Raw genomic sequence first — 26,543 nt, 5'->3', positions numbered from 1 at the left:
ATACATTTCATAAATGCTGTTCAAGATCATCTAGAAACCCAGGAAAACAAAATCCAAAGCAAACTACTTTAAAAATTTAATGTTCTCCTAGGAAATTACCAAAAGTTCGACTTTGATATTCTTATTTTTTTTTGTTGTTTTCGTTTTAATATTTTATTTAAAGTTTTTATTTCATTTCAAACTTGCTTTAAATTTCCTTTCTTTTTCGTGGGACTTTTGGGGGGTTGGCCAAGGGGGGGGGGGGGGGTTTGGTAGGGCTTCACCCCCGGCGGCTTATCGAAATTTCAGTATTACTACAAATTAATTTGAATGAATTGAATGTAAAAATGGTTTACATATACTTGTATGCCATGTAATCTTCTCCACCCGGGCCATCCTGCATTCTCTCATTCTCATTTTCATTCTCTTCTCTACTCCACACCTCGTCAGCTCCTAATATTCGTGCTCCTACAATCGGTTTCTGTGCTCCTCATCGTTATTGGTATCGTTAATCGTTAATCATGCTTAATCCTGCTGCTGTCGCTATCCTTGTCTTGTCTGCGCGCGCGTTTTGGTGGAGACGAAAAACCAGAGACGATGCATTTTAAAATATAGGTATAAATTAATGTTTATATCATTTATCAATTATATATGCTATAATATACCTTTTACATGTATTGTGTGAAAGCAAGCTTGCTTCGTTTACGTTTACGTTAATGTTTATATACTTGTCATTCATTTAATTTGTGTTTTTTTTTTACTTTCGATTTCTTGTTTCTTTCTTTGTTTTTTTTTTAATAACTAAACATTGCCTGGCTTAGCAAATAACCCATTTTGTGTGGGCGTGGCTGGGGGTGTGTGTGTGTGTGTAGGGGGTTTCTGTGTGTGTGTGTGAGGAGTAATTAATATCGCTATATGCACTTTGATGCCATTTGAAATAATGTTTCTGTTTTGTTAGCAGCCTAGCGGAAAGTGCCTTGCTTTTGCCTTTGTTTTATATATATTTCTTATATTTTTTTTTTCTCTTTTTTAAATTTTTCCTCATTCATTTTGCTTTGCTTTTATTTTATGAATTCTACTACATTTAGTGGGAGGGGGGGCGGTATCCCGAGGGCGTGACAGGGATCCCGCTCACCGGGTTGGCTTCGGGAATTGAAGGAGATCCCGTGCCTCGTTTTTATTTTTAATTTATTTATTAATTTTTTGCGGGTCACGAGGATAATTTGTATTAATTACTGGTAATTACTGTGTGTGGGCTTCCGCGTTTTTTCGTTAAAAATGTTTGCTTGGAGTGTTTGCTGTTTGTCCCTTTTGTTTTTTTTGTTGTTTTCGCTTGGATTTTGCCTCTATAATGTATATGTAGTGTATGTGTGTGTGTGTGTGTTTAGTTTATGCCATACATATCATATCCTTGTTAAGTTACAGTTACATAATGAATTACACATTTATATAAATTGTTGAAATTTCAATTTGTTTGCGTTACGTTATGTGACGTAACGCATTGCGTTACGCTCCCCTACTACCTTGAGCATATTTTTTATGTTCGATCTTTTTTTTTCTCCTTTCGATTGCAGCTTTTGCTAATTATCGCCGGCAAACGGCCGAGGTGGCAGCACTGGCTGCTGGCCGGCGGCAACGTTGCCACCCGTGTGCGATTGCGCTGAACACTTTTTTGTTTTTTCAAATTTAAGAAGCTTGGTTCCATTTTGGTTTTTTTTTTCGTTTCCCATATTTTAGAGGATCAGGGTTCTGTCATCATATATATATATATATATATATATATACATATATATATATTTATAACAGTGTGTGTATTTTATATAGGAGCCCGCAGAGTACAATTTGTGACGCAATTGTCTGTTGTTGTTTATAAGACAAGATTTCTATATGTATGTATTTGTTTTACTTTTTGAACTTAACTTTGCGCTTAAACAAACTCTCCCTCCTTTACTCTCCATATCTCTGTCTCTGTCTCATTCGATCTCTCCTTCTGTTTCATTCCACCTTCCTTTTCGCCACCTTCTCTCTCACACACACTGCCTTTGTCTCTGTCTGGTTCGCCTGTCTACACAGATAGATCGATATCGATAGATATTTAGATAGATACGATAGATTGTATATATAATGTATATTGTAGCATAAACATAAATTAGAATTATTAGTTGATTTTTTTTTTGTTGTTTGCAAAAAAGTTAAACAATATGTATGTATATATATATATAAAAAAATTAAAGGATACGCAGTGCCAAAGGTTCATTATGTTTGCTTTTTCGTTTTGTTTTTTGTTTGTTTAAAGAGAGAAAGAGAATCTACTACAAAAAAATAATAAAGGTAATATAAAAGTAACATATTATTATGTAAATTTGTTTGACAAAAAATACACTGCTATTTTATGTAAGTATGTATGTATATATGAAGATTTTATGCACGTGGTTGTGTGTGGGTGTGTGTATGTGTAGTGTTGTGTTTTTGTTGTTGTGTGTTTTGCTTTAAATATTTCTTCTTGCAATTATTTTGCTTACATGATTTTGCCTGCCTTGTTTTAACTAGTTTTTCTCATCTCACTTTCGACTTATGCCTTTGCGTTTATGTTCGCTACTATTTGTTGTTGTTGTTTTCTGGAGACTTGCTCTGGTTGTTGCTCTTTTTGTTACTCTTGTTCTTGCGTTGCGGTTGTGGCGGAGAGGTTCCTCCCCCCCGCTCACTCACACTTTCTCTCGGTCTCTTCTGGTTCTTCTCGCTTGGACTTTACTTTCCCTTTTCTCATCTTTCCTATTTTCTTCACAATCCTTTACGTTCCGATTCTTGGTTTAGTTCTCCTCCTGGCTTCCAGCTTCTCCACTCCTCGGCTACTCCTCCATGTCCCTCCATAAACGCCTGTGTGTGTCCGTGTCCATGTCCATGTGGGGGCTGCTAGTATTTGGGTGGTGGTGACCCGGGAGTTGACCATGTCCACTTAGCACTCAGTTTGCATGCCACTCCCCTCGATTGGCTCCGCCGCCGGCACCCGTTGCATTGTTAGCATAATACGGCTTGCCGGGTCCAGTGCCCGTTGCACCGCCAGCTCCACCTGGTCCACCGGCTCCACCTGGTCCACCATTGCCGCCATTGTTACCACCGGGCGGTCCTACCGGTGTTTGGCTGCCGCCACCGGCACTGCCGGCAACGCCACCTCCACCACCGCCGCCGCCGCCACCGCCTCCAGTGACCTGACGCATGTTTTGGACGCGCTGCTGTGCCGCCGCCGCTGCAGCTACAGCGGCCGCTGCCTGATCCCGCTGTTGATGCTGCTGCTGTTGCTGTTGCTGCTGCGGATGTTGGGGGTAGTTGTTGGGTCTTTGGATAGGCGTGGGATATCGTCCCTGGCCGCCGCCGCCACTCTGACCCACACTGCCAACACCGTTACCGCCGCCGCCGCCATTGCCGCCCACCTGGGAGCCACCGCCGCCTCCATTGCCGCTGCCACTGCCCACGGCACCGCTTCCACGGCCGCCAAGGGCATTCATATTCCCATTGCCGCCGTTGCCGCCGCCTTGCCGCTGCTGTTGCTGCTGCTGTTGAGATTGCTGCTGCTGCTGGAGCACCTGGTTCTGCAGGTCCCACTGGAAAGGAGAGGGAACAGGAACATTGAGCATGGGTAAAGCCAGAAAGCTAGCTGGTTAGCACTTACGGCGCCGTAGTTCTTGTGGTGCGGCGGACTGGGCTGCGACTGCACCTGCTTGGCCAGGCCGAGGCTCATGTCTGCGCTCAACGGACTCTTCAGCTGGCGGCCCATCTGAAGAAAGGATACAAAAAAAGAAGAGTTTAAAATAGTTTAGAAAAATAAAACATCAAAAGTAACCAAAAAACCCTGCTTTTCTGCACTTTTAAGTTGAAATCTTTTGAAATTTGCGAATCAAAAAAATATATATTCCAGTTTTTGAATCCAAAAAGCTTTCAAACTGCATTAAATTATATTATTCATATTATATTTTACACCTAAATAACTTAAACAAATTGAAAGAAAAGCTTTAAAAAGACAACGTAATAACATACAACTCATTTTTGGCTTATTTCTCATAATTTTCCTTAAATCTTGATTCTTGTTTCTTGATCTCATCTCTTTGGTTCCCTTGACTTGCTCTTCATCATCGCCTCCTCCTTTCCTCCACCACCTTTCTTGCCTTGGCTTACCGAGTCTTGCATGTGTCCTTGCCCTTGGCTGCCCTTGAGATATGCCGCTCCCGGCGTTGGTCCGCCACGGTACTGATTTATATTCGCCGCCGTCAGCAGCTGCGAGTTCATAAACTGCGTGTTGAAGGTGCCCATCGTGTGCTGCGATTGCGGCGGCGGTCCAGGCGGTCCATTGGAGCCCGGTGGTCCGCCCTGATGGCCACCATACATCCCAGCCGCTGTGGCCAAGCCATAGCTTTGCGCACCGCCATTGCCCTGAGGCGGTGGTCCGCCATAGAACTGGGGTCCACTGGGACCACCGGGCGCCGAATTCGAGTAATAGCTATTCGACTGCAACTGATGGGCACCGGGCGGCGGACCACCCTGACCCGGATGCTGCGGTGGCGGTGGTCCCGCATAAAGATTCATATACTGTTGGGCGGTATAGGGACCGGATCCTGGTCCGGGTCCTGGTCCTGGTCCACCCGGACCACCACCACTGCCCGCCGACTTGGAGCCTATGGCCCCGATAGGCTGCTGGCTGGGCGGCGGCTTGGCCGCGCCCGATGACATCATAGAGCTGCTGCTGGACGAGATGATGGCCACTGCTGCCGCATGATTGCTGGGATTGCTTAGCTGCTGTGAACTGGGCTGGCCAAAGGGTCCGCCAGGTCCGGGGCCGGGACCACCGCCCAAACGGAACTGCGACGAGAGATTTGAGTACATATCCGGGGTGGGCGCTGTGGGTGGCAGATTACCGCCGTGCGGCGTTTGCATTGCGTACGCGTTTACGTTGACATTGAAGGGTCCACCGCCAGCGGCTGCTGCCGCCGCAGCCGCTGCGGCCGCATAATGGCCCGGAAAGCTGTGGGCGGCCGCCGCCGCCGAGTAAGCGGGCGAGCGGCTCGAATGATCGAGCGAATGGAATGGAGCGTACAGATTAACGCCCTGCGCCGGTGGCGGCGGCGCCATCTGTGACGAATTGAATACCGCCGCCGGCGGGCTGGGGATTGTGGGAATGCCTCCGACGCCGAACTGTGGTGACGCCTGATAGAACGACGGCGGCTGCTGCTGCTGTTGATGGGCTTGGAGCTGCTGCTGCTGCTGTTGGTGTGCCTGCTGCTGCTGCGAGTGCTGCTGCTGCTGCTGGCTGGGCGGTGGCGACATGCCCAAATGCTGCTGCTGCTGGAGTTGCTTGGCCTTCTGGTGTGCCTGCTGGGGACTCGGGTAGTCCTCCTGCTGGAACTGCTGCTCCAGGGAGCCGGCATCGAAGGGCGAGCCATGGCCATAGCCATGGCTATGTCCGCCGGGCACCGGGCCTGGCGAGGAGAGCGCATGATGCTGGTGGTGCGCCTGCTGCTGCTGCTGCTGGTGGTGCTGCGCCTGCGCCGCTGCCACCGCTGCCGCCTGCTGCTGGTGGTGATGGCTCTGCATGTGCACCGCCGATACTGCATAGTGGGGCATCTGCTGGTGCTGCTGCTGCTGCTGTTGCTGCTGCTGCTGCTGCTGGTGCTGAGAAGCAGCCACTGCAGCAGCCACAAAGGAAGCTGCACTCATGTGGCCACCGCCATCGTCGCCAGCCTGCTGCTGCTGGCCCACAACCTGCTGCTGCTGTTGTTGCTGCTGCTGCGAACCCACCTGCGACTGCTGTTGGGGTTGCTGCTGCTGTTGTTGCTGCTGCTGCTGCTGTTGCACCTGTGCCGGTGAGGGTACCTCCGACATGGGCGTGGCCGACTCCCACACCTTCTTCACGCTGGCTATCTTCATGTTGAGATCTGCCGTCGAGTTGTTTTGCTGCTGCTGCTGGGAGTGTTGCTGCTGCTGCTGGCTGGGCGTCTTTTCGATGGCCTCCACCTTGAGTGGCGTGGTTGGATCGTCGCCAAAGCTGAAGCCCAGTTTCATGTCCTGAGAGTCTTCGCCGGCGCCCGTCGCCTTGCTGCTGCCGAAGGTCATCTGGGAGAGGGCGCTGGACAGGCTTTCCACAGTGTTGGGCGAGCTGCCGGCTACTCCTCCACCTCCACTGGACACTGTAAGCGTACTAGCAGGCTTGACCACCACGGCAGAAGCCGCTGCTTGCTGCTGCTGCTGCTTGTACGTGGAGTTCTCAAAGATGATCGTGTTGACGGGAGCGCCGGCTTCCAGTAATAGATTGGATGACGGACCCGATCCCACGGCACCAAGCGGTGTCTTTTCGCCAATGGCGGGCAACTTACCGCTAGAAGCCTTCTCGCCGCCAACCACCGAGCAGGAGTCGTTCTTCTTCTTGTCCGCTGAACCAGAAAGTGCTCCAACTGAAGTGGTTGCTGCAGAGGAGGCTGCTGTGGCCGCTGAGGATAGGCCGGGCGGTAGACGGGCCGGCGAATCCTTCTGCTGCGCCTCGTCCTTGGCCAGCAGGGCAGTGTTGTGGGTGGCAGTCTTGTCCTTCTCCTCGCCACTGAGGGCGGCGGACCCATCCTTGTCGTCCTTGTTGGGTTTGTGCAGGCCGGCGCTGAGTGCCAACTGATTCTGCTTGGTCTTGTCCAGGTCCGCCTCCGACTCGGAGGTGCGCTGCTGCTTGCCGTATTCCTCGTAGCCGAGCCTGCCATAGCTGCGTGTTCCTGCTCCTCCTCCTGAATTTCCAGTGGAACCAGTGCCAACGGGTTGTCGGCGGTAACCAGGAGCGGATCCACCGCCGCCGCCGCCTCCGCTGGACAGACCGCCGCGTCCACGCCGCGAGGGTTCACCGCGGGGCGAGAAGCCAGCCTTATTGGCGACAGCCTGGCCAGAACCAGGAGCACTGCTGCCAGATTCTTTGGGGCTGCGACGTGCCGCTCCTCCTGCACCACCGCCTCCTCCGCTGCTGCTGTAGCATTCCTCATCTACATCCTCCGAGTGTTCAGATTGCTCGCCGCCGCTGCCGTAGTAACGCCTACCACCGCTGCCGCGACTGCTGCTCCAGTCACTGGAGCTCCTCTGGCCACGATAGCCACTGCCTGATCCCACGGAACCAGCGGCTGATCCGCCACTGCTACCGCCATAGGTGCGTCCTCCACGACCTCCTCCTCCTCCTCCTGCACCTGGTGCTGCGCTTCTGGGACTGGGTCGCTGCTTATTACCCGACTTGTCCTCCTCCACCTTGCCCGGTGCCACCTTTGCCTTGTCATCCACTTCCAACGAAGACTTGTCATCCAGCAGCTTCTCCTCGACGGGTTTCTCGATCTCAACACTTCGCCGCAGTATCTGCGTGGGCATGGTCTCCGCCGGCAGTGACTTTTGCTGCTGTGGCGAGGCCGGCAGTGGCTTCTGCTGGGCCGAGGAGGACTCCTCGCTGAGGCTTGGCTGCCTGGCCGGCCGTTGCAGGATCTTAATTTGAACCGCCGAATCGTGACTGTGGCTCGAGGAGAAGCTCTCCTCTCGGTGTCGATGATGAACCTTTTGCTCGGCGTCTGTCTGCTCCGCCCACGAAGAGGAGCCCGATCCGGGGCCCATGGCGCCGACAGATTCATCGCCAGCAGACGAGACGCTGGTCTTGCGGTGCGAGTTCTCGGAGATGCTTCGTGGCAGTGCCTGTGCCTGGCGATAATCCTGGCCGCGGGTAAATCGCTGCTGCTGCTGTTGCTCCAATTCCTGATCCTCTCGAGCACTGGCACTGTCGTGGCGATTGCGTCCGTAGCCACCGCCGCCGCCACTGTTTCCTCCGACGCTGCCTCCACGTTGCGCATAGCCGCCAGAAATGGTGCGTCCCTGGCCGCTATTGGCCGATGCTCCACCACCAGTTGCTCCTCCGCTTACGCCACCCTTTTGTAGGTAACGGGAATTGCTGTCAAAGGCGCTGCTGGCTGAGGCGCTCTTCTCTAGGCGCGGCAACTGCTGCTGCTGTTGCTGTTGCTGCTGACGCTGGAAACGGGGTGGTAAATTCGATTGGAAATGGGTGAGGAAAACGGTCTTTTGACCGTAGTCGCCGCCTCCGGCCGACGACGGGGAGGCAGACACCCCTCCGCCGCCAGCTGCTCCCGTGGGTGCAGCTCCACCGCTGCCTAGGCTGGAGATGCTACCACGCGGTCTTCTATGCTGGCCTCCGCCTTCATCTTCGCTAACGTTACCCAGTGGAGCGGTGGACGGTGGTGGCGCCTCGCTGGATGATGAAGCGGATGCTGAAGAGGATGCTCCTCCTCCTCCCTCGGCTCCTGCCAAAGCAGCTGCCGCCGCCTTCTTGCTGTTCATCTTCATCTCAAGCTCCTGCAGCTTCTTGGCTGCCGCCTGCTTGCGCTCCATTTCGCGGCGCTCCTCCTCCTCCTTGCGCTGCTTCACCCGCTCGTATACACTGGCATCCAAAGCGATACCACCGGCCACTGGAGCTCCTACGTTGCCAGAGCTGCCACGATGACCATTCTGCTGGCGAATATCCTGCTGCTGCTGCTGATCCTGTCCTGATCCTTCTGGCGGCTGCTCGCGCTCACTACTCTCCTTGCCGCGCTGCCAGCTGGAGGCAACGGTGGAGCTAGAAAGCTTGCGTTGATCTGATGAGGAACCCTGCAACTGCAGCTGTTTGCTGCTTTGACCCTGGTGCTCCTCCGGAGTGGACTCGTCGTCCGAGAATGTTAATTTCTTCGTATAGTCAATGTCATCCTGCTTGGTCCAGCTGTCATCCTTGGCGATGGCATTGAGGCGCTCGAGGTCCTCCTCGCGGATAATTGGCCGCTGCATTTGGGCCACCTCTGGCTCCACCACATAGTCCTTGTCCTTGCGTCCTGCACCTACGCCGTTAGCCTGCTGCTGCTGTTGCTGCTGCGGAGGAGTGGGAGAGCCTCCAGTTGGCGAGGAGGCGGCCGGTGGACGCTTGGGTATGGCAGCGGCCGCCCGAAAACCGCCGCCGCTGCTGCCAACCACCGCTGGCGAGGCGGATCGAGCACCCAGAATGCCATTCTGATAGGGAGCGCTTGGCAATGCCGTCGAATCCAAGGAACCGCCGGCCAGGATCGAGGCAGCTGTCGTACCTGAACCCGGCAAGGGAGCACCGCTGCGCATAAACGAGGGCATTAGGGAGAGAATGGGTAGGGGCACGGCGCCGCCGCTTGATCCACTGCCTCCGCCAGGGCCACCGCCGTTACCCGCCATCTGGTGATGGTGGTGGCCCGGGCCCTGTAGGTTGAGACCCTGGTCCGCCGCCGCTGCCGCTGCTTCCTTGGCCGCCTTCTCTTGCTGCTGCAGCCATGCTGCCGTGTCGTTCTGTGGACGAAGACTCAGTTCGCCCATCTCTCCGCCGACGTCGTCGCTGCCATCTCTGTAATCGCGATGCGAGTGGTGGCCATACTGGCGACCGTGGCCATGGTGGTAGTCCCGATGGTGCTGGTGCTGCTGCTGCTGGTGGTGATGGTGTTGTCCCCCCTGGTGGTGCTGCTGCGAATGCTGGTGTTGTTGTTGTTGATGATGGTGGTGGTGGTGGTGGTTTTGCTGGCTGGCATGATGCGATTGATTCTGGAAGTGGCTCTTGCCTGCTCCAGCTCCTGATCCTACACCCGCACCCGATCCACCGCCGCCGCCGGCGCCGCTGCCAACTGTGCCGTCCAGCGTGGGGAATTCGTACTGAAACTGGGGACTCTGATAGTGGGGGACTACCTGCTGCTGCTGCTGGTGCTGAGACTGGCGGCCAAAGTGTTGACCCCCCGAGCCCCGCTCGTGTCCTGTGGTAATGGCAGACCATGTTTTGGGCGAGTTGACCGAGTGTCCGCCGGACCCAGATCCTCCTCCGCCTCCTCCTCCTGTCGAAACGACGCCTGATGATCCTCCTCCTCCGCCGCCGCCGGAGTTGTTGATTAGTTTAAAGTTTTTGTTGCCGCCGCCGGAGCTAGCGTTGTTGTTGATGCTACTACTGTTGCTGCTGTTCACAAACTTGCCAGAGTTGAGGCCAAGGCCGACGTTGTTGTTGTGATGGTGCTGCTGGCTATGATGGTGGTGCTGCTGCTGCTGTTGGTGTTGCTGATGATGTCCGCCAGTTACAGACGCAGCTCCTCCGCCGCTGCCAGCTACCGATCCGCCGCCTGCTCCTACCGCTCCTGAACCTCCGCTATGGGCAGTGGTGTTGTTGTGGCTAGTATTGGATCCAGCCGCGCCCGTTCCCGAAGCTCCGCCTGCGCCCGCTGCTCCCGATGTAGCTCCTGCAGCAAAAAACAAAGAAATGGTTATAAATATGTCAATAAGCCAGGAAGTACGCTATCCAAGACCCACCTTCGACTGAGACTAGGAGACTGTTGTTGTTGGTGCTGGTGTTGGTCTCGGCCTTCAAGGATGGCAGATTGGCTGGTGGTCGCCTAGCGGACGGTACTTTGCCCAAGATTTGCATTCCATGTTTACGTGGCACTTGATTCTTTTGTGCAGATGGTTCACTCGACTCGCCCTGCATATGGATAAGAATGTGGATGCAGATGAGGATATGGAGATACACAGATACGAGATAAGGGATGCACGGATTCAGAGGAAAGATACTTACACGGCTATTCTTGTACATGCGATTTATATCCAACGCTGTGAATTTGGGCTTGGCATTTCGCTCTCCCCTACTTCCCCCCAGTGTACTCATGCTGCCAATAGATCCTCATTAGCGTTAGCTTCCTTGTCGCCGCCGCCGCGCTCCGCTCTCTTCTCGACGCGCTGGAGGATGGGCTTTGGATGTCGCTGTGGATGCCGATGGGGTTGCCGCTGCTGTGGAGGCTCTCTCTCTCGATCTCGCTCTCGTTTTCTTGTGTTGGGGATCGCCGCTCTTCGGCTGGGAATCTTCTTGCCTCAGTCTTCCTGGTGAGCTGCAAAAGAGGAACGAAGATGGGTGTGGAGCGTGAGTAAGGAGTGCGAGCGGGGCAGGTGATCCCAGCAATTTGTTTACTGCACACATTGGGCTTTGTGGCTTTTGTTTTGGTACGATTGCTCAATTCTACACTACTCTACAAATTGTGCTCAGCCGGGTTGTTCTCTTCTCTTCTCCGTTCTGGTGCCGCTGCCGCCCGCTCCGCTCTGACCATGCCACCTTCTCACACCCACCGCCACAGCAGTGCGAACAATGTTTGGTGCGAGCGGGCCAGCCAGTGCCACGGAGCGCACGCAACTCATGCCGCTTAAGGTGGGCGGCTGTTGGAGCGAGATGGTTAGATGAGCGCCGTTCTCTCTCTCTATCTCTCTGCCCACACAGAGGCAGAAGCGGCAACGCATTGAAAGAAGTATTTGCGGTGGCGTCTTGTAATTATTGGTGGAGAAGGGGAGACGAACAATGGCTGACAACTACAACTATAACTGAAACTCAACAACAACAAAAGCAACGGGGGCTGTAAAAATTCTACCAACAACAATGGCCAGTGAAGAGCATTTAAAATGCAAGCAATTTGGGGATTTGCACGAATCAAATAGTTGGGGAAAAAGGGGGAGTTTGGGAGGCTAGCCAGGCAAGGCAAAACAATTGAATGCTTGGCAAGAATTATTTTTCCCTTTTTGTAATAACAACAACCATTGGCAGCCCACAGACTCGCACCACAGCACACCAACACACGCATGCACGCACACTCTCGTCCATTCTCGCAGAGAGCGAGCGAAAGAGAGACGACTACGACGCTGAGATGGCTTTGTTAGTTATTATTTAATCGCCGAGTGCAATTTTTTTGTTTTACCTTACTATGGTAGCCAGGACTTATTATTTATGTTTTTATGTCCTCAGAGGCGGGTGGAACAAACAAAAGGGCAATGGGAAGGGAAGGCACCGTAACATATACCGTTTAAACACCGCACTCACACAGACACACACGCACTTAGAGTTTGGTTTGTTAGAGCGAATGAAGAGACAGGGATGAGAACTGAAGTAAACTAAAATAAAGCTGCAAAATGTAGCCAATTGTTTACTTTTAATGCTTTGCTGCGAGCTGGCAAACTGTGGCGCCTGATTATGCGAATTTCGAATGCGGTTAACCGTTTCTTTTGCACAAAACTTTTAATTCTGCTTTCCACCGTCCAACACGAAGTTTGCCGCTGCTTCTTCTTCGCCGAGTTCTTCCTCTTCCACTTCGAACTGCTACTCGTTTCGCATGTATTGCGTGCGTGTGAGTGGTGTCGAGAACGGCGTTGCCATACCGGGCACAGGTATCGGAACAAACGGCGACGGCACCTAATGCGACTGCACCTGACAATTAATAAATGATTCGGGAGCCACGAGGCGACGCACCTTGGTTTTGATTGCCAATTACACGCAATTTGTGCCCAAACACAACGACAAAGGTGTATGGCAACAAAACGGAAAACCTGCCGCCTACAAATGCAACGCTGGCCAGTTGTGGGAGAGTGAGTGGGACAACACGAGGGCACTCGTGCGCTCCCTTACATACAGTAGATTTAACAAAGCCAGTATCGTTCACTTGTTATTCCCAGTTTTTATTGTGAACTGACGATACCGGTGCGATTCTCGAGAATTGCCAGAATCTGGGAATCCATACTGGCCACCCACCGGCCGCCAGATATCCAGAGTTTAGATTTCGCCATAGCTGCACGAGTGGCCAGCGTGGAAGCGAGCACGAGAGATTTCTACATATAGCTTACCCTTTCGCACGCAGAGCACACACCGCAAACACAGTTCGTTGCTCCTTGCCTCCTTTTTTGCACTCTTTCTGGCGCTTACTCAGCGCCCGTTCTGTCGTTTGCGAAAACGGAACGAAAACAACAAAAGCTCAACCGAAAGCACTGAAATGTTTGCTGTTAGCCGTTAGCTGTGGCGACACGTTTCACAGGCCTTTGTTTGCCAAGCAGCTGCCGCCGGAACCTGCGATTCTGCTTGGACTTGGATATTTGGTTGGATTTCGTTACGATTTTTGCCCGTCCCGTTTGCTGTGTTGCGCTGGCTGGCTGGCTTTGTCAGCGCACTCGCTCTCGCTCGCTCGCTTGCTTGCTAGCTGACCAACTCTCTTCTCTCCTCTCCGCTCCCTGTCGCCGTCTTTGTCGCTTCCTGCCTCTCGCTCTCGCGCGCGGCAACGGCGCTGTCGCTTTTTGCAAGTGTGTAGATGGAAAATTGTATCGGATCGGTGGAGGCCCCAAAATGCTCGGATACGAAACCCGTTCGAATCACTTTTCGCACGGCTGTATTTACTGCAGATTTGCACTCACACACACGCGCGCTCTTCCGACTGGAGCCCGATTGAACTAGGCAGCTTGTCAACTGGCTTTTAATTATTCGCGATGCGTTCTTTTCACGTAATACGTAATTGTCATTAGTTTTAAATCGTCATATGTATTATTTTTTTGCCATTTTGCGGCGAGCGTTGCCAGACGTGGTGGTCGCTGTATCAATCGTTATCGGGGCTGCCATTCTTAACGATATTGGCTCTGACCGGCGCCATCGATACTTGCAGTTATTTTTGTATAGAACCGGAGTCTCCAATTCTGAAATTTTGCTCTTTGTTGAACTTATTTTTCAGCAAATTGAAACTATAATGGGTTTTCACTTACATAAATTGGTTTAGCCACAAAATTTGTCAAACAGAAAGCAGAAATCAGCTGTTGAGGAGGAACTGGTGTGACCAAAGATGTGATAACAGTGGGACCAGAGTTGAGGAGTGAAACGCAAATTATGTTGTTTACAGCGCAGCAGCTGAAAATCGCATTTATCTGATTCTGTTGTGAGTCCTGCAAGATGATCTGTCGCCTGTGCCTGCGCTGCCTCAGCCCCGGCAGCGCCGTCTTCCTGTTCGAGACGGACGAGACGCTGGCAGAGACGCGACTGGTCAAGATGATAGCCAAGTTTCTCCAGTTGGAGGTGAGTGGTGGTGGCATTGGGGAGCAGCCGAAGCAGCCCGATCCCGGACTCACCCATCTTCCTTGCCCAGATCCTGCCCGACGATAGCATCTCGACCAGCGTGTGCACCGACTGCTGCGAGCACTTGGAGGACTTCAATGGCTTCTGGCAGCTGGTGGAGCAGAAGCAATGCTCGCTGAAGAAGGAGTTCCTCAACGTGGACGTCGACTGCGTGGCCCTGAAGTGGACAGGCGGCGTGGACGTGGACGTGAACATCGATGAACTGCCGCTGGCGGCAACAGACATGGACGAGAAGCCGCTGGACATGCACAACCTGAGCCTGCTGGGCAGCGTCTTGGATGTCAATGTGGACAGTGTGGAGGTGGCATCACAGGCCCCAGTCTCGGTATCCGTCAAAGAGCAGCTGCAAGAAGACTCGGAGGAGGACGAGAAGCCCTGCCTAAAGGACATGCACACGAGTGATAGCGAGCCGGAGGCGCTGCCAGAAGAAGACTCTTCTTCGGATGGTAATATCCCAGCTCTAGTTAAATAACTTTCTGCAGCTTTTAAAGTACGTTACCTTCCAGATGAGCCGCTGGTCCGGCTTCAGACCAAGGGCAAAACGCCGGTCAAACGCAAACAGCGCACTTCCAAGGAACGGGCAAGCGGAATTTCCCTTCACCAGGAACTCAAGGAGCTGCTCGACGACGGCAGCAAGCGGAGGCGCCGGAAGACACCCAGCGACCAGCGAATAGCCTCGGATCACCAGGAGACCGAACTGCAGGCCGTCCTCGAACGCAAGCCCAAGGGCTGTTCGCGCATACAGCTGGCCAAGAGGTATGAGGAGGCCATTGCCAGCTATATGAGCGCCAGCTGTGACCTGTGCGACTTCAGTGCCCAGTACCTGTCCGAGCTGAAGACCCACTTCCTGGAGGTTCACCAGCGGGAGTACTATATCAAGTGCTGCGGCAAGGTCTTTACCCGTGCCTCCAAGCTAATGGATCACGTACGCAAGCATGTCAATCCCAAGCTCTTTACGTGAGTCCCATCATCCATCCCGAGAGAGAAATGAGAGCGTTTATCCTTGTATCCTATTGTTGCAGCTGCACTATATGCCAGAAATCGCTCAACTCGCAGGACTACCTGGCCACCCACATCGAGACCGTGCACAACAAGGTGGCCCAGATAGGCAAGGTTCTCAAGTTTCCCTGCCCAAAGTGCGAGCGCACCTTTAGCAGCGAGCGGCGTATGGCCAACCATCTGGCTAAGCATGACACCGACCAGCTGGAGCACACCTGCGAGATTTGCTGCAAAAGGTGAGTTCAAAGGCTCCAACTCTGTTGATGTTATCTCTTTCTAATCCGTTTCAATCCCCCTCTCTCTCTCTCTCTCTCTTGCTTTCCTTGGACAGCTTCGCCAATGTCCATCGCCTGCGAAGGCACATTCAATCCATCCACGAGGATCTGCATCGCCATGTCTGCGACATTTGCGGAAAGAAGTTCAAATTCAAGCCCTCCTTCGAGCGTCACCTGCTGGAGCACCAGGGCGTGGTGGCCCCGGCAGTGGAATGTCCTGTGTGCGGTGTCTGGCTTAAGAATGAGCATAGCCTGCGGCTGCATCGTTTCACCCATGACAGCACGGACACGGTGTGTCCGCACTGTGGCAAGACCTGCACCTCGCGCACTGCCCTCCGTGGTCATGTGAAGTACGCCCACAAGCTGACCACCAGCTTGCAGTGCACCTACTGCGAGAAGAGTTTTAAGCAGCAGCGCAATCTGGACGAGCACATGGCCATCCACACGGGCCTGCAGCTGTATAATTGCCCGCACTGCCCCAAGGAATGCCGATCCCGCTCCAATATGTATGTCCACATCAAGCAACGCCACGCGGACGAGTGGTTGCGCGCGAAGATGGCGCGTTCGCATAATCCCCAGTTTAAGCCAGGATCGGGCGAGGCTCAGTCCTGAGCCCTCCCCCCCAATAGTGTGTACGAGCCGAAAGTGTCCAGCCCCAGCTTCTGTGAGAGATGAAAACGGAGCACCACCAAGTGCTTAACCAATAGATATATACGTAACTTTAACTAGTTATCTGTGTTTTCTTGGGGATTTAAACTTAAATAAGAAAGGAAGCTGTACCGCTGCAGTTTTCTATATAAAAGATAAAAATTTATACAGATTATTTATTTTAGTATCACAAAGAATTTAATTTTTGAATTAATTTGATTACTTATTAACTTTATGAATTTATTTTTTAATTTATTTACGTTTTTAACGGAAAAAAAGCAAGTCTGGCAACATTGATAGATAAATCACTTCGATAGACGGTGGCAAAACCAATCGATTTCCTGTCATCGTTAATTGTGCACCAGGGTTTCTATCGAGATATTTTTTAGGGGGAAAACCACATAATCATCTGGCAACACTGCGGCACACTACCATTGCGAAAATAATTCCAAAACGGAATCCCAGATCAAATTGTCTCCTGACTTTAAGTGATATTTAAAGGCGTAGGTTGTGATAAGAAAGCTAGCAGCTAAGAAAGTGCAGGTGAGTGGACATCATGGACACATCCAACTGGCCAAGGCCTGTGCCCAGTCAGCAGGCCCAGATTCAGAGCTGTGCGAATTTCGCCGGCACCCGTTGTCAGCCGGCCGCCATCGAAATTTTGCCCAGACGGCGTCTCATACATTTTTTTGTTGGCCGTCGTCTGGGGCGCAGACAACTACAACTATGAATGGCTTGGTGGTGGCCGCCTGGTAACAAGAGCGGCGGGGAGCTAGTTGCAACCGCTAACACGAACACACATGCACACTGACAGAGAGAAAGAGCAGTGCGAATGCGAATACAAGTTTGTGCATGTGTGTGCGTGCAGCATAACAAGTTTGCCTGCGAATCCTCCACCGAGCGAGATAGAGAGAGAGAGCCTGCTTGCCAGATGCAGATGCTTCATGTCCGTTCCAGCGTCCGCCTGTCCGTTGATTTTGCGCATACCTGCACAGCAGCGAAACCGAACTCGAACCCTAACCCAGGCCCAGAGCCAGGGCAGAGTTGCAGTTCTTGGCTCGGCTCTCGCACTCGGCACTCCTCGGTTGTGGCTCGTTTTTTGTGTGTCTACATCGAGGAAGAAAATTTTCAGCAGAAGCTCCAGCCAGCAGCAGCCGGCCGGCCTGCCTTTCCGGTTTTATTTTTCATCTCGCCACACTTGTTCCGCCGTTGCAGTTTTCCCCGCTGAACCGCTCATTGCTTGACGATCGCCGGCCAAACCTCTCCGTCTCTTCCAAATGGTCACCATGGAAAACAGCGATGAGATCCTACAGATCCTGGAGCGTTTCACGCGTTTGAAGCAAAAGGAAATACCCAAAGAGCTGGAGGATTATCTACAGTATGTGGCCAAGACCGGCGAAACCATATTCAAGTGGTCAAGCATCAAGTATTTGTTTCGCGAGAAGCTGCTCAGTGTGATTAAACACTTTAATGAGGACTCTCCGCGTCTGGAGGGTGAGTTGTGGCCATTGTTATAACCATTAGCTGACCCATAATCCCCCCCCCTGCAGAGGTTCCCAACTACCCGAATGTGGACCCCTTTAACTATGAGACCATGAAGTCCTCGCTGCTGGAGCGTTTGGACCTATTCACTGCCGCCCCCTTTACCGTGCAGCGTCTGTGCGAGCTGCTTATTGATCCGCGGAAGCAATACTGCCGAATTGATAAGTTTATGCGTGCCCTGGAGAAGAATATTCTAGGTAAACTTCTTCCTTATGCCAAGTCCTTATAATATTCAACTTAAAACACAAATTTTTTTGTCATTTCTTTGATTCTTTACAGTCGTCAGCACCATTGATCCGGGACGCAAGCGCACCGAAAGCGAGAACGGTGACTCCCTTGATTCCGTTGTCAACGGCGACCTGTCCCTCGAGGTTAACATTGACATAGAAATGGAGAATGAGGCTCAATTTAATAATGGGAATGCCGAGGAGGGAACCGGCTCTGGCTCTGGTTTAGGTACCAGCTCTAGTGGCGGTGCCGTCAAGGCTAGCTGCCCGCGATCAGATGACAATGATCAGCCCAAGGCCAAGAAGGCCAAGCTGGAGATTGAGGGCGATGACGATCTACCCGAGGCCGATCAAGAGGCCGAGTCTGAAGTGGCCTCCTCTAAGGCCAAGAAGGACAGCGATGAGACTGATGCCCCACAGGAGGCAGCCGAAATTGAGGAGCCCGATGATGAGTTGGAAGAGGCGGAGGAGGCCAAAACCACCGCCAAGCAGGCTCTCAATGGCAGCAAGCAGCAGAAGGAGGAGGAGGAGGGCAGTGATAATCCCGTTACCGAGGCTGCCCAGGACTCAACAATTGCCAAATCTCCCAAAGCGGAGAGCGAGCCACTAGATGACGCTGTCAAGGAGAAAGCGGAAGATGTCAAGGATAAGGAGGAAGTGGCCGGAGGAGAGCCACAGGAAAAAATCATCGAAAAGCAAGAGACCGAGAAGGCCGAGAAGTTGGACAAGCCAGTTGAAAAGCCTGCTGCCGAGGAGACTCCAGCAGATAAGGAAGCCAAGGTGCCCGAGGTGGAAAAGGAGGACTTGCAGGAGAAGATCACTGGGGAGCCAGAGGAAAAGGAGAAGAAGGAGAAAGCAGATGCCGAGGCCAAGCCTGCATCAGCAGATAAGCCCGCTGACGAGAAAGCTGCTCCAGCGGAATCGAAATCAGAGAACAACAAGGCCGAGGAAAAGCCAGAGCCTGAGAAGGAGCTTGAGAAGCCCGAAAAGACTGAGACTGTGCCGGCCAAGAAGCCGTCACCGTCGCCGGAGGAGAAGGATAAAGAGAAGGAGAAGGCTGACGAGCCAGCCGATAAACCCGAGAAGAAAGAGGATGAAAAGACTGCCGCCGAGGCTGCTGCTGGAGCAGGCAAGGAACCCCTAGTAGAGCCCGAGGGTGGAGAGGACTCTTCTTCACCCGTTGCCGAGGAATTGGCCAATGCCACCACACCGCAATCTCCGGTTAGTGCCGCTGCCGAGTCCGCCGAAACGCCGCCCGCCGAGGCAGTTGATGATGCAGTTGATGCTGATGAAGACTCACCTGTGGCGGCCGTAACTACACCACCGGCTTTGGCCCTCAACGATCAGCCCATGGAGGATACCCCGGCCGAAGAGGAGGAGGAGGAGGAGGTGGTGGCACGCGTCTCCCCATCGGCCGCCGTTGAGGAGGTGGTTATGGCCGAGAGCGGTCCACCGCCAGCCGCTGAGATGGCCACCGATGAGGCCGATAAGGAGGTGGCCATGGAGGTTGATGACACCAGCCAGGAGGTGATGGTCCAATAAGGATTGCAACTACAACTACATTCAAAAAAAAAAAATACTACTCCATATAACGTAGACACATAAGACAAGCCCCCCCCCCATCCCGCGAGTAACCCTGACGATGATGTACTCGCCATTCGCCCGCATTGCTGCTGATCGATCACCCACACCCACACACCACTCTCTGGGAAGGAGGCCCCTTCGTAGCTGTAAGACGACTCTGTTGAATGTTCCATCAAAAAACACCAATTGTGTTTATATATTTTTTAAAGCCGTATTCTTTAGGACATGGATGGGCAAAACCGCCGAAATATCGTACTAAATCCATTAGGCAGATGATCAAATTTATGCATGTATGTGCCCATCCAGGCTATAGATCAATCAATCCTCTCCCTTAACCGACGAAGGACAAGTCCGCGGATCTCGCTCCTCCTCTTTCCCTATAATTTTTTTTTATATTTAATATCCTAGAAGTAGACGCTCGAACAGCTGTGAGCGATCGAACACCTACACAATAAACACTATCTACACATAAAACAGGTGTTAATAACTTTCTTGGTGGTGTGGGGTTTCAGATTTCAGGAGAGACTTTTCCTTGGAGACACTTCTAGATAAGAGTTCTCTGTTTGGGGGCCCATAAAAACCTCAATTGCTTGGCTATCTTCAAGCAAAAACCCTTGAGCCCCAGAGGTCCCAGTGAAAGCCAGGTGGAAAGGGAAGACTACTCTTTGGTATGGATTGTATAAGTTGGTGGATAACAAACAGGCAGGCAAAACAAACAGTACAGAAACAAGGAGGAAACTGGCCGGCAAACAAGCAGGTCGTAATCAAGCTTATGGTAACTATATAGTTCAAATTGGATTTGATAACGTGTGTGTGTGTGTGTGTGTGTGAAGCCAATGGGGATTCCAGCGGGGGGCGGGCCCTGCGACTCCATAGCCGGAGCGAAAGCGTGGATCATCCGCCTCCATTTCCGTTCCGATCCGATATCATAATTCATCATTCATCATCAACAACAGCAGCTGCTCCTCTCCGCTCCGCTCCGTTCCGCTTCGGCTTCCGCTTCCGCTACCCCAAAATCGATCGGAATCTCGATCCGGTCGATGCTCGTTCCGGATGATATGGCCAGGAGCCGGAATGGGCCGGGCCGATGCCGGGGCCGGGATCTAGCCCAGCAGCACCTTGCGCATCATGAAGCCGCTGCTGGCATTGGTAGTGCTCGCCGACGCCGTTACTGATCCGCGCGCTGGCAGCTCCGGTTCGATGCACTTAGAGGAGCAGAGGTACTGCAGCAATGGGACACGGTACTTGCCGCAAAAGTCCACAAACTTGATGTGCTCGACCCGATTGTCAAAGAAGACACCCTTGCAATTGGGATTCACACAACAGTTGGCGCTATTCAGGTACTCGGCCAGTGTCCTTGGTATGTCGTACGGTCCTGGTCGCTGGCCGCTGGCCTTCACTATGCGCCCAGCCAGCTCCAGCAGGGTGGGTGGCTTCAAGGCCATGTCCTGGACGAAGCGAACCACCAGCGGATTGTCGCGCAAACTCAACTGTGGAATGGTAAAAGAGAGTTTAGAAATGGGATGACTCTGCATGAAAGTGACTTGGCGTCTTACCTCCGTCAGGTTCTTTAGCGCCACAATGTCCTTGGGCAAATGCCGCAGACGATTCTTGTGAAGCAGCAACGACTTGAGGTTCTTCAGACGGGCAATGCTCGTCGGCAGTATCTCGATCAGGTTGTCGCAGAGCACCAGGGCCTGCAGCTGGCTAAGAGAGCCCACCGCCTCGGGCACCTCGCTGATCAGGTTACCGCCCAGGGACAGAACGTGCAGGCTGGAAGGGAAGCGAATGGTGATGGGAGGGGGTAATTAGCAGACAAAGTGAAGATATATATTATATTAATACTATGTTTATTATATCCTAATTTCAGTCAGAAGCTAATAACTTAGTGAAGGAATCATTTCCGACCCTATGAAGTATATATATTCTTGATCAGCATCAACAGGCGAATCTTTCTAGCCATTTTGGAGGAAAAATAAAATGTTTGAAATTTTTAAAATTCCATAAGGGGTTACATCATTAAAATGATCAAAAATTCGAACAAAATAAAAATTTAAATTAAGTAAGCAGATTTATTAACCTATTAAAAACTAACATAAACCCGTTTTCAAAAGTAAAATTAATGCATTTTTGACTGAGTTATGAATTTTTAAAGTTATGCAGGGTATTAAAATTTCAGTCAGAAGCTTGTAATTTAGTAAAGACATCATTTCCGACCCTATAAAGTATATATATTCTTGATCAGCATCAACAGGCGAATCGTTTAAGCCAAGTCCGGAAGAAAAAAAATTTTTTGATAAATTTTTCAAAATTTTATAAGGGGTCACATCATTAAAATTCTCAAAATTTGATAAAATTTTCAATTTCGAACTAAGTATGCAGATTTGTTAACCTTATAAAAACTAACATAACACCGTTTTCTGAATTGAATTTAGTGAATTTTCCACTGAGTTATGAATTTTTTAAAATTAAATAAAATTTAGATTTTTTTAAAAATGAAATAAAATAAAATTATAGGTAAATAAATAAAATAAATGCAGTACGCATTAACCTTATAAAAACCATGAATTAAATTAAATGTATTTTTTTGCCTAGTTATGGATTTTTTATTAATTTTAAATTTAATTTAAATTTAAATATTTCCCAAAAATTATTATATAAACATTATGGATAACCATTGAATTTTAATACCTCTTTGAGGGTATTATTATAAATTTTTGATTTGATTTTTTCAAAATTAAAAAAAAATTTATTAAAAAAAAATTATAAAAAAAATAAATTTTAAAAATCCGAAATCCCAAAAAAAATCTCATTTAATTCTTATTAATTTAACTGACAAAACGAATTCTCTGAATTGACCTTTGATCTTGGAAAAAACACTTTTAAATGGTCAGAAAATAATATATAAAAAAATATATATATAATATATAAAAAATATATTAAATATATAATATATAATAAATATATATATATAATTAAAATATACTAATATATGATAATCAGATCCAAGGTTTAACTCTCCAGCAGATAAAGAGAAAAAGAGAGAGTGCTCGATGACTTCTACGACTCGACTTTTGTTGTGGAGAGAGTGTTGTCAGTTCATCTATTTTTATGCCAGTTTTCAGCTATTAATAAATATATTTTAATAATCTTCCTAAATTGTAGTTTTAAAACCTAATTTAATTTAAGCCAAACCTAAGAAATTTAAAATTTATTTCCTATATTAAAATCCTTCTCTGAACAGTAAAGTTTACTATGCCATTATATCATAAATTTATTGTTATTATTATTATTTTTTATATTCAATACCCTGAATCACCGCTTATGTCATAGGTGGCCTTAACCCTAACGGGTTTTGGCTTTAAGCTTTTTGGCCAAAAGGGCCAACCGGATCGGCTCCTCTTCACATTCTACGGGGCTCAAGTGCGGAGCAATCAATTCCCCCGTAGACGTTGCAAAGTCCGGCCCTCTGATAACTAATGCCAATTTGAATTTTTTTAATTTGTTTTCAACTGATATTTGTATTTTTTTTTGCAATTTTTGTGCCATTTGTTCTTTGTTTATTATTATATTAATACACGGACCTGGGCCCGTATCTTTATGGGCCGACCAAATCGGTTGGGCTCGAGTCGAGTACATGTTTTCGATAGATTTGGCTTTTACGACGCCAGCACCAACCACCCGACCGATCCAGCGATCCGGCGATCCACCGATCCACCGATCCGCCGAGTGGCAGGGCAGCGTTATCAGCTCGGCGGCTATATATTACGATCGCGTCTGTGCTTGGACTTTTATACATGGCAACAGTGCTCGGCGGGGTTCGAGCTCCACGAGTGGCCAATGTCAGGCCGCAAGAGGAAAGCGCGGCAAGCGGCGAGTGCACTTGGAGAAAAAAAGGGGGGAGGATACAGAAAAGATTCTTTTTTCCTTGTTATTCTTCCTTAAAATTGTAATTTTAATTAACTTGATGAGACTTCTTAAAAAAACGTCTCTAGAAAAAGTACTAATTTTAAAGATTTTTTATGTAAGACTATAATTCCCAAGTCTAAATTTTGTGATAAAGCTTTTAAAATTATAATTTAATGTAAGTCCTTAAATTTAACTAGAAAACTTCAATTTAAAATTTATTTTTGGCACTAAAAAAATGTAAAATGTTATAAAATGCCTTCGCATGTTAGACTATAATTCCCAAGTTAAAATTCTAAGACAATTTTTTAGACTTCAAAACTTTTAAAATTATAATTTAATTTAAATAATTTAAATTTACCCAGAAAACTTTAAATTTAATATTATGTTGGACAGTAAAATAATTTTAAATGTTAAAAAAAAGTAAAAAATTTAATTTAATTTAAATAATTCAATTTAAACTAGAAAACTTTAAATTTAAAATTATTTTTGGCAGTAAAAAAGTTTTAAATGTTTTAAAAAAATGTAAATTAATCATTTAAATTAAACTAAAAAGCGTTAAATTTAAAATTATCTTTTGGCACTAAAATTATTTAATATTTAAAACAAAAACCTCAATTATTTCTCACGGTGTTTGGAATAACCCGAGAGACACAGAAAACACTTGAGCAAACAATAAGCGAGAGGCCAGAGACCAGATCGATCGCTGGATCGCTGAATCTATTGATTCCTCTGGGTCACCTACCTTTGCATCTTCCAAATATCCTTCGAAATGCTGGAGATCTTATTGCCGCCGACATAGAGATACTTCAGCTGACGCAGCTCGGTGACCTGTTCGGGGAAGTGGGTCAGCTGGTTGCCGCTCAAATTGAGCTCCTTGAGCGTGGAACCACCGGCCAGCTTGGAGAGCAGCGACTTGGGCAGCGAACCGTTGGTCAGCAGGTTATTCTTGGCAATCAGGGTGACCAGCGGCAGCTGGCAGACGGCATCCGGCAGCGAGGTAATGGCATTGGAGCTCAAATCCAGAACTTTTAGGTTGGCAAACTGCTGCAGGAGCCGTGGTAGACCCACCAGACGGTTGTGATTGAGCAGCATGGTCTCGATATCGCCGCTGGCCTTGAGCAGACCCTTCTGGGGCGAACTAAGGTGATCCTCCAGGGTGATGAGGTCCAGGCTCATGCGGCCAAAGTCCAGGGTCTTTTGGTCCCGCGAATCTGTGTCCGAGCTGTCCGATGTGTAGACCTCCATGGTTGTGCGTGCTCCTTCCTTCTTCTTGATGCAGTTGCTCCGGTTGGTTGTTTCTCACTTGATGGCGCTGATCGCTTTGTTTACCGATCGATGAATCGCTCACTTACAACAACAGAAAAAAATAACGCGAACGAAAACAAAAACAGATGCTTGATGCTTGAATGCCAGAGTTTATACTGGTGGAACCGTCGCGACTTGACGCTCGCTCTGCTCAGCTCGCCCAGCCCAAATGCCAGCGGATCGCGATCGCGGCGGCTGCTTTTCTGATCGCCAAGCGGAGACGACTATCAGCTCCGGACGATCGGATCTTCGGCTGGGCCCCCCCCCTAATCACACCGAGACTCTGGCTTCTCTCTGCGGTTTCTCTATGCTCTTCTCTTCTCTTCTCTTTTCCCTTGGCTCTGCCCGTCTGGCCGCGCACGAGGCGTATGCGTAATGCCTGATTCCGATTTGGTAGTACTGGGCCAAAGGTACTCGGGATCCGCGTGGGTGGGCCAAACAGTTGGCCTGGTCAGCCAGTCGCCGCTTATCGGGCGGGCTGAGGAACCCAAAAAAAAAGAAGAAATCCATTCGACTTGAGAGCATATACTTTTCACCATTATCAATTATTTGACATTAATTATTTTATTGAATTTATTTACGACCTGCACTTGGACGGCGGCTTCACAATTATAATATAACAATATTAAATATTGAGAGTACTAGTGAGTGGGGTGGGGGGGGATGGGTCTTTTGTTGTGACTGGGTCTGACTATCTGGGTCATAATTCCCGGGGGAACTCTGGTAGCATTTGTTTATTTTTTAAATTTAAATGGAATTTATTTTATTAGATTTTATTTAATTAGGGTTTTGGGTTAAGTAACTAAGTAATAAAACGTATTAAATGGCACAAACACATTTAAGAATAAATCTATGTCCTGTAACCATCACTTCATTCCGGAGATCCTAGAACCAGTTGGGAATTATAAGTGCTCACGTGTGAGATTTTTCTGGCTGAGACTTTTAGGTCAATTTCACCTTGGGTTTTATTAAAAATTTACCAGCAAAACATATGCAAGTAAAAGTAATGAATAGAAATTTTAAAAATTATCTAAATTTATGGAAAATAACAAAAAATTTACCCTTAAAACTTTTAGTGGCTTGGCTTGGCTTAACTTAAATTCCAAAAAACGGTTTCAAAGCTCTCAAATATTACCTTAATTTTATAAACAAATTTTAAAGATTTGTAAGATATAATCAGCGATTAGTTGTTATTAATTATAGATAAATAGCTATAGATACGTTATCTTTTTGTTTAGGGTCAATATCTTTTACTTATTGTTGTCATTTTTTTGTGGAACACAAATAATTAATTATAAATAATGAGAAAATGTATTAATTGATTACTTGGAGAGCTTAAAGAGTTAAACAGGAAATTATTTCATTAAATATTTAAATAAGAATTTTCTGGAATTGAAAACTTATCAATAAATCAATAAATAACTTAAGTTAATCATCTAACCATTTTAAATGTATTTACTATTATTCTACTAATTTCTTAACTATTTTTATATATTTTATAAATTTCCCCCTTTAGATAGCACTTGTTCCAAATTAATCATACTTTAGTCTCTCAGAAAAGTTCGACAAACTTTTCAACTGCCTCCAATGTTTGCACCGCTTTGGCACAATCGCAACGGATCGAAGCCAATCGATTGATCACACGAGCGCCGGGGCCAGCGTCGACTTGAATTTATTTTATTTTATGACACACAGCGACGACTACGACGGCCTGTCAACCCAACCCCTCCCTTTGGCCATAACTTGTGCGAAAGTTATCGAACAGCCCACTTGATCCGTGCAATAATCAATATATATTTACTCTCGACAATCTTTTGTTTTTACTGCCCGCCGCCTGACTTTCTGTACTTAGAAGCGTCTAATCAAAACACAGGCCACCCGGTCCCCCTATCTCCCCCTTTCCATGGGCCATAGGCACTTTAAAAAATATATATTTACATCACTTGGGGTGTTGGTACTTGCTATATAATATCACAATTTATTTTTCCAAGTTATTTTTCTATGGGTTTCTATTTCATTTGTATAAATTCTATGTAAAAAGACAAAGAACTGAACAGTAATCACTATATTATATAGCTTTCATAGAAAATATTTATTATT

General features: G+C 48.8%; 4 protein-coding genes across 5 annotated transcripts; 2 read left to right on the top strand and 2 right to left on the bottom strand.

The window, feature by feature from the left end:
* Positions 1 to 670: 670 nt before the first annotated feature.
* nocte (no circadian temperature entrainment) lies at positions 671 to 13,399 on the bottom strand. Of its 2 annotated transcripts, none has more exons than XM_070288330.1 (6): positions 12,685 to 13,399; positions 10,601 to 10,910; positions 10,339 to 10,507; positions 4,153 to 10,268; positions 3,650 to 3,754; positions 671 to 3,581 (listed from the first exon to the last, which is right to left on the bottom strand). In XM_070288330.1, exons 2-6 carry the CDS (start codon positions 10,688 to 10,690, stop codon positions 2,943 to 2,945), a joined length of 7,119 nt encoding a protein of 2,372 aa, XP_070144431.1. In that variant the 5' UTR covers positions 10,691 to 10,910; positions 12,685 to 13,399; the 3' UTR covers positions 671 to 2,942. The 2 variants fall into 2 exon arrangements, with proteins under 2 accessions (XP_070144431.1, XP_017035252.1); XM_017179763.3 differs by lacking the exon at positions 12,685 to 13,399 and adding an exon at positions 11,995 to 12,154.
* A 63-nt stretch (positions 13,400 to 13,462) lies between these two features.
* On the top strand, positions 13,463 to 15,953 carry LOC108083817 (transcription factor grauzone). The gene is made up of 5 exons (XM_017179769.3): positions 13,463 to 13,894; positions 13,965 to 14,400; positions 14,461 to 14,911; positions 14,977 to 15,189; positions 15,285 to 15,953. The coding sequence occupies exons 1-5, from the start codon at positions 13,772 to 13,774 to the stop codon at positions 15,838 to 15,840; spliced, it is 1,779 nt and encodes a 592-aa protein (XP_017035258.1). The 5' UTR covers positions 13,463 to 13,771; the 3' UTR covers positions 15,841 to 15,953.
* Positions 15,954 to 16,259: 306 nt separating this feature from the next.
* On the top strand, positions 16,260 to 19,394 carry PPP4R2r (Protein phosphatase 4 regulatory subunit 2-related protein). Its single transcript, XM_017179850.3, has 4 exons — positions 16,260 to 16,419; positions 17,092 to 17,370; positions 17,427 to 17,615; positions 17,698 to 19,394. The coding sequence occupies exons 2-4, from the start codon at positions 17,154 to 17,156 to the stop codon at positions 19,185 to 19,187; spliced, it is 1,896 nt and encodes a 631-aa protein (XP_017035339.1). The 5' UTR covers positions 16,260 to 16,419; positions 17,092 to 17,153; the 3' UTR covers positions 19,188 to 19,394.
* A 482-nt stretch (positions 19,395 to 19,876) lies between these two features.
* LOC108083864 (leucine-rich repeat-containing protein 58) lies at positions 19,877 to 24,689 on the bottom strand. The gene is made up of 3 exons (XM_017179851.3): positions 23,881 to 24,689; positions 20,786 to 21,002; positions 19,877 to 20,719 (listed from the first exon to the last, which is right to left on the bottom strand). Exons 1-3 carry the CDS (start codon positions 24,381 to 24,383, stop codon positions 20,333 to 20,335), a joined length of 1,107 nt encoding a protein of 368 aa, XP_017035340.1. The 5' UTR covers positions 24,384 to 24,689; the 3' UTR covers positions 19,877 to 20,332.
* Positions 24,690 to 26,543: the final 1,854 nt, after the last annotated feature.

The sequence above is a fragment of the Drosophila kikkawai genome, chromosome X (genome assembly GCF_030179895.1).
Source record: "Drosophila kikkawai strain 14028-0561.14 chromosome X, DkikHiC1v2, whole genome shotgun sequence".
NCBI lineage: Eukaryota > Metazoa > Arthropoda > Insecta > Diptera > Drosophilidae > Drosophila > Drosophila kikkawai.
The sequence above is the reverse complement of the archived record's forward strand: the minus strand, read 5'-3'. Positions and strand labels throughout refer to the sequence as shown.

Bases quoted from the DNA above. Each gene is read 5' to 3' on its own strand.
- PPP4R2r (XM_017179850.3), top strand. From the start codon at position 17,154: ATGGTCACCATGGAAAACAGCGATGAGATCCTACAGATCCTGGAGCGT. The intron at 17,371-17,426 runs GTGAGTTGTGGC...CCCCCCCTGCAG, and splicing joins GGACTCTCCGCGTCTGGAGG to AGGTTCCCAACTACCCGAAT. The intron at 17,616-17,697 runs GTAAACTTCTTC...GATTCTTTACAG, and splicing joins CCTGGAGAAGAATATTCTAG to TCGTCAGCACCATTGATCCG.
- LOC108083817 (XM_017179769.3), top strand. From the start codon at position 13,772: ATGATCTGTCGCCTGTGCCTGCGCTGCCTCAGCCCCGGCAGCGCCGTC. The intron at 13,895-13,964 runs GTGAGTGGTGGT...TTCCTTGCCCAG, and splicing joins CCAAGTTTCTCCAGTTGGAG to ATCCTGCCCGACGATAGCAT. The intron at 14,401-14,460 runs GTAATATCCCAG...GTTACCTTCCAG, and splicing joins AGAAGACTCTTCTTCGGATG to ATGAGCCGCTGGTCCGGCTT.
- LOC108083864 (XM_017179851.3), bottom strand. From the start codon at position 24,383: ATGGAGGTCTACACATCGGACAGCTCGGACACAGATTCGCGGGACCAA. The intron at 21,003-23,880 runs GTAGGTGACCCA...CTTCCCTTCCAG, and splicing joins GATATTTGGAAGATGCAAAG to CCTGCACGTTCTGTCCCTGG. The intron at 20,720-20,785 runs GTAAGACGCCAA...ACCATTCCACAG, and splicing joins CGCTAAAGAACCTGACGGAG to TTGAGTTTGCGCGACAATCC.
- nocte (XM_070288330.1), bottom strand. From the start codon at position 10,690: ATGAGTACACTGGGGGGAAGTAGGGGAGAGCGAAATGCCAAGCCCAAA. The intron at 10,269-10,338 runs GTGGGTCTTGGA...TTTTTGCTGCAG, and splicing joins TCTCCTAGTCTCAGTCGAAG to GAGCTACATCGGGAGCAGCG. The intron at 3,582-3,649 runs GTAAGTGCTAAC...TCTCCTTTCCAG, and splicing joins ACCACAAGAACTACGGCGCC to TGGGACCTGCAGAACCAGGT.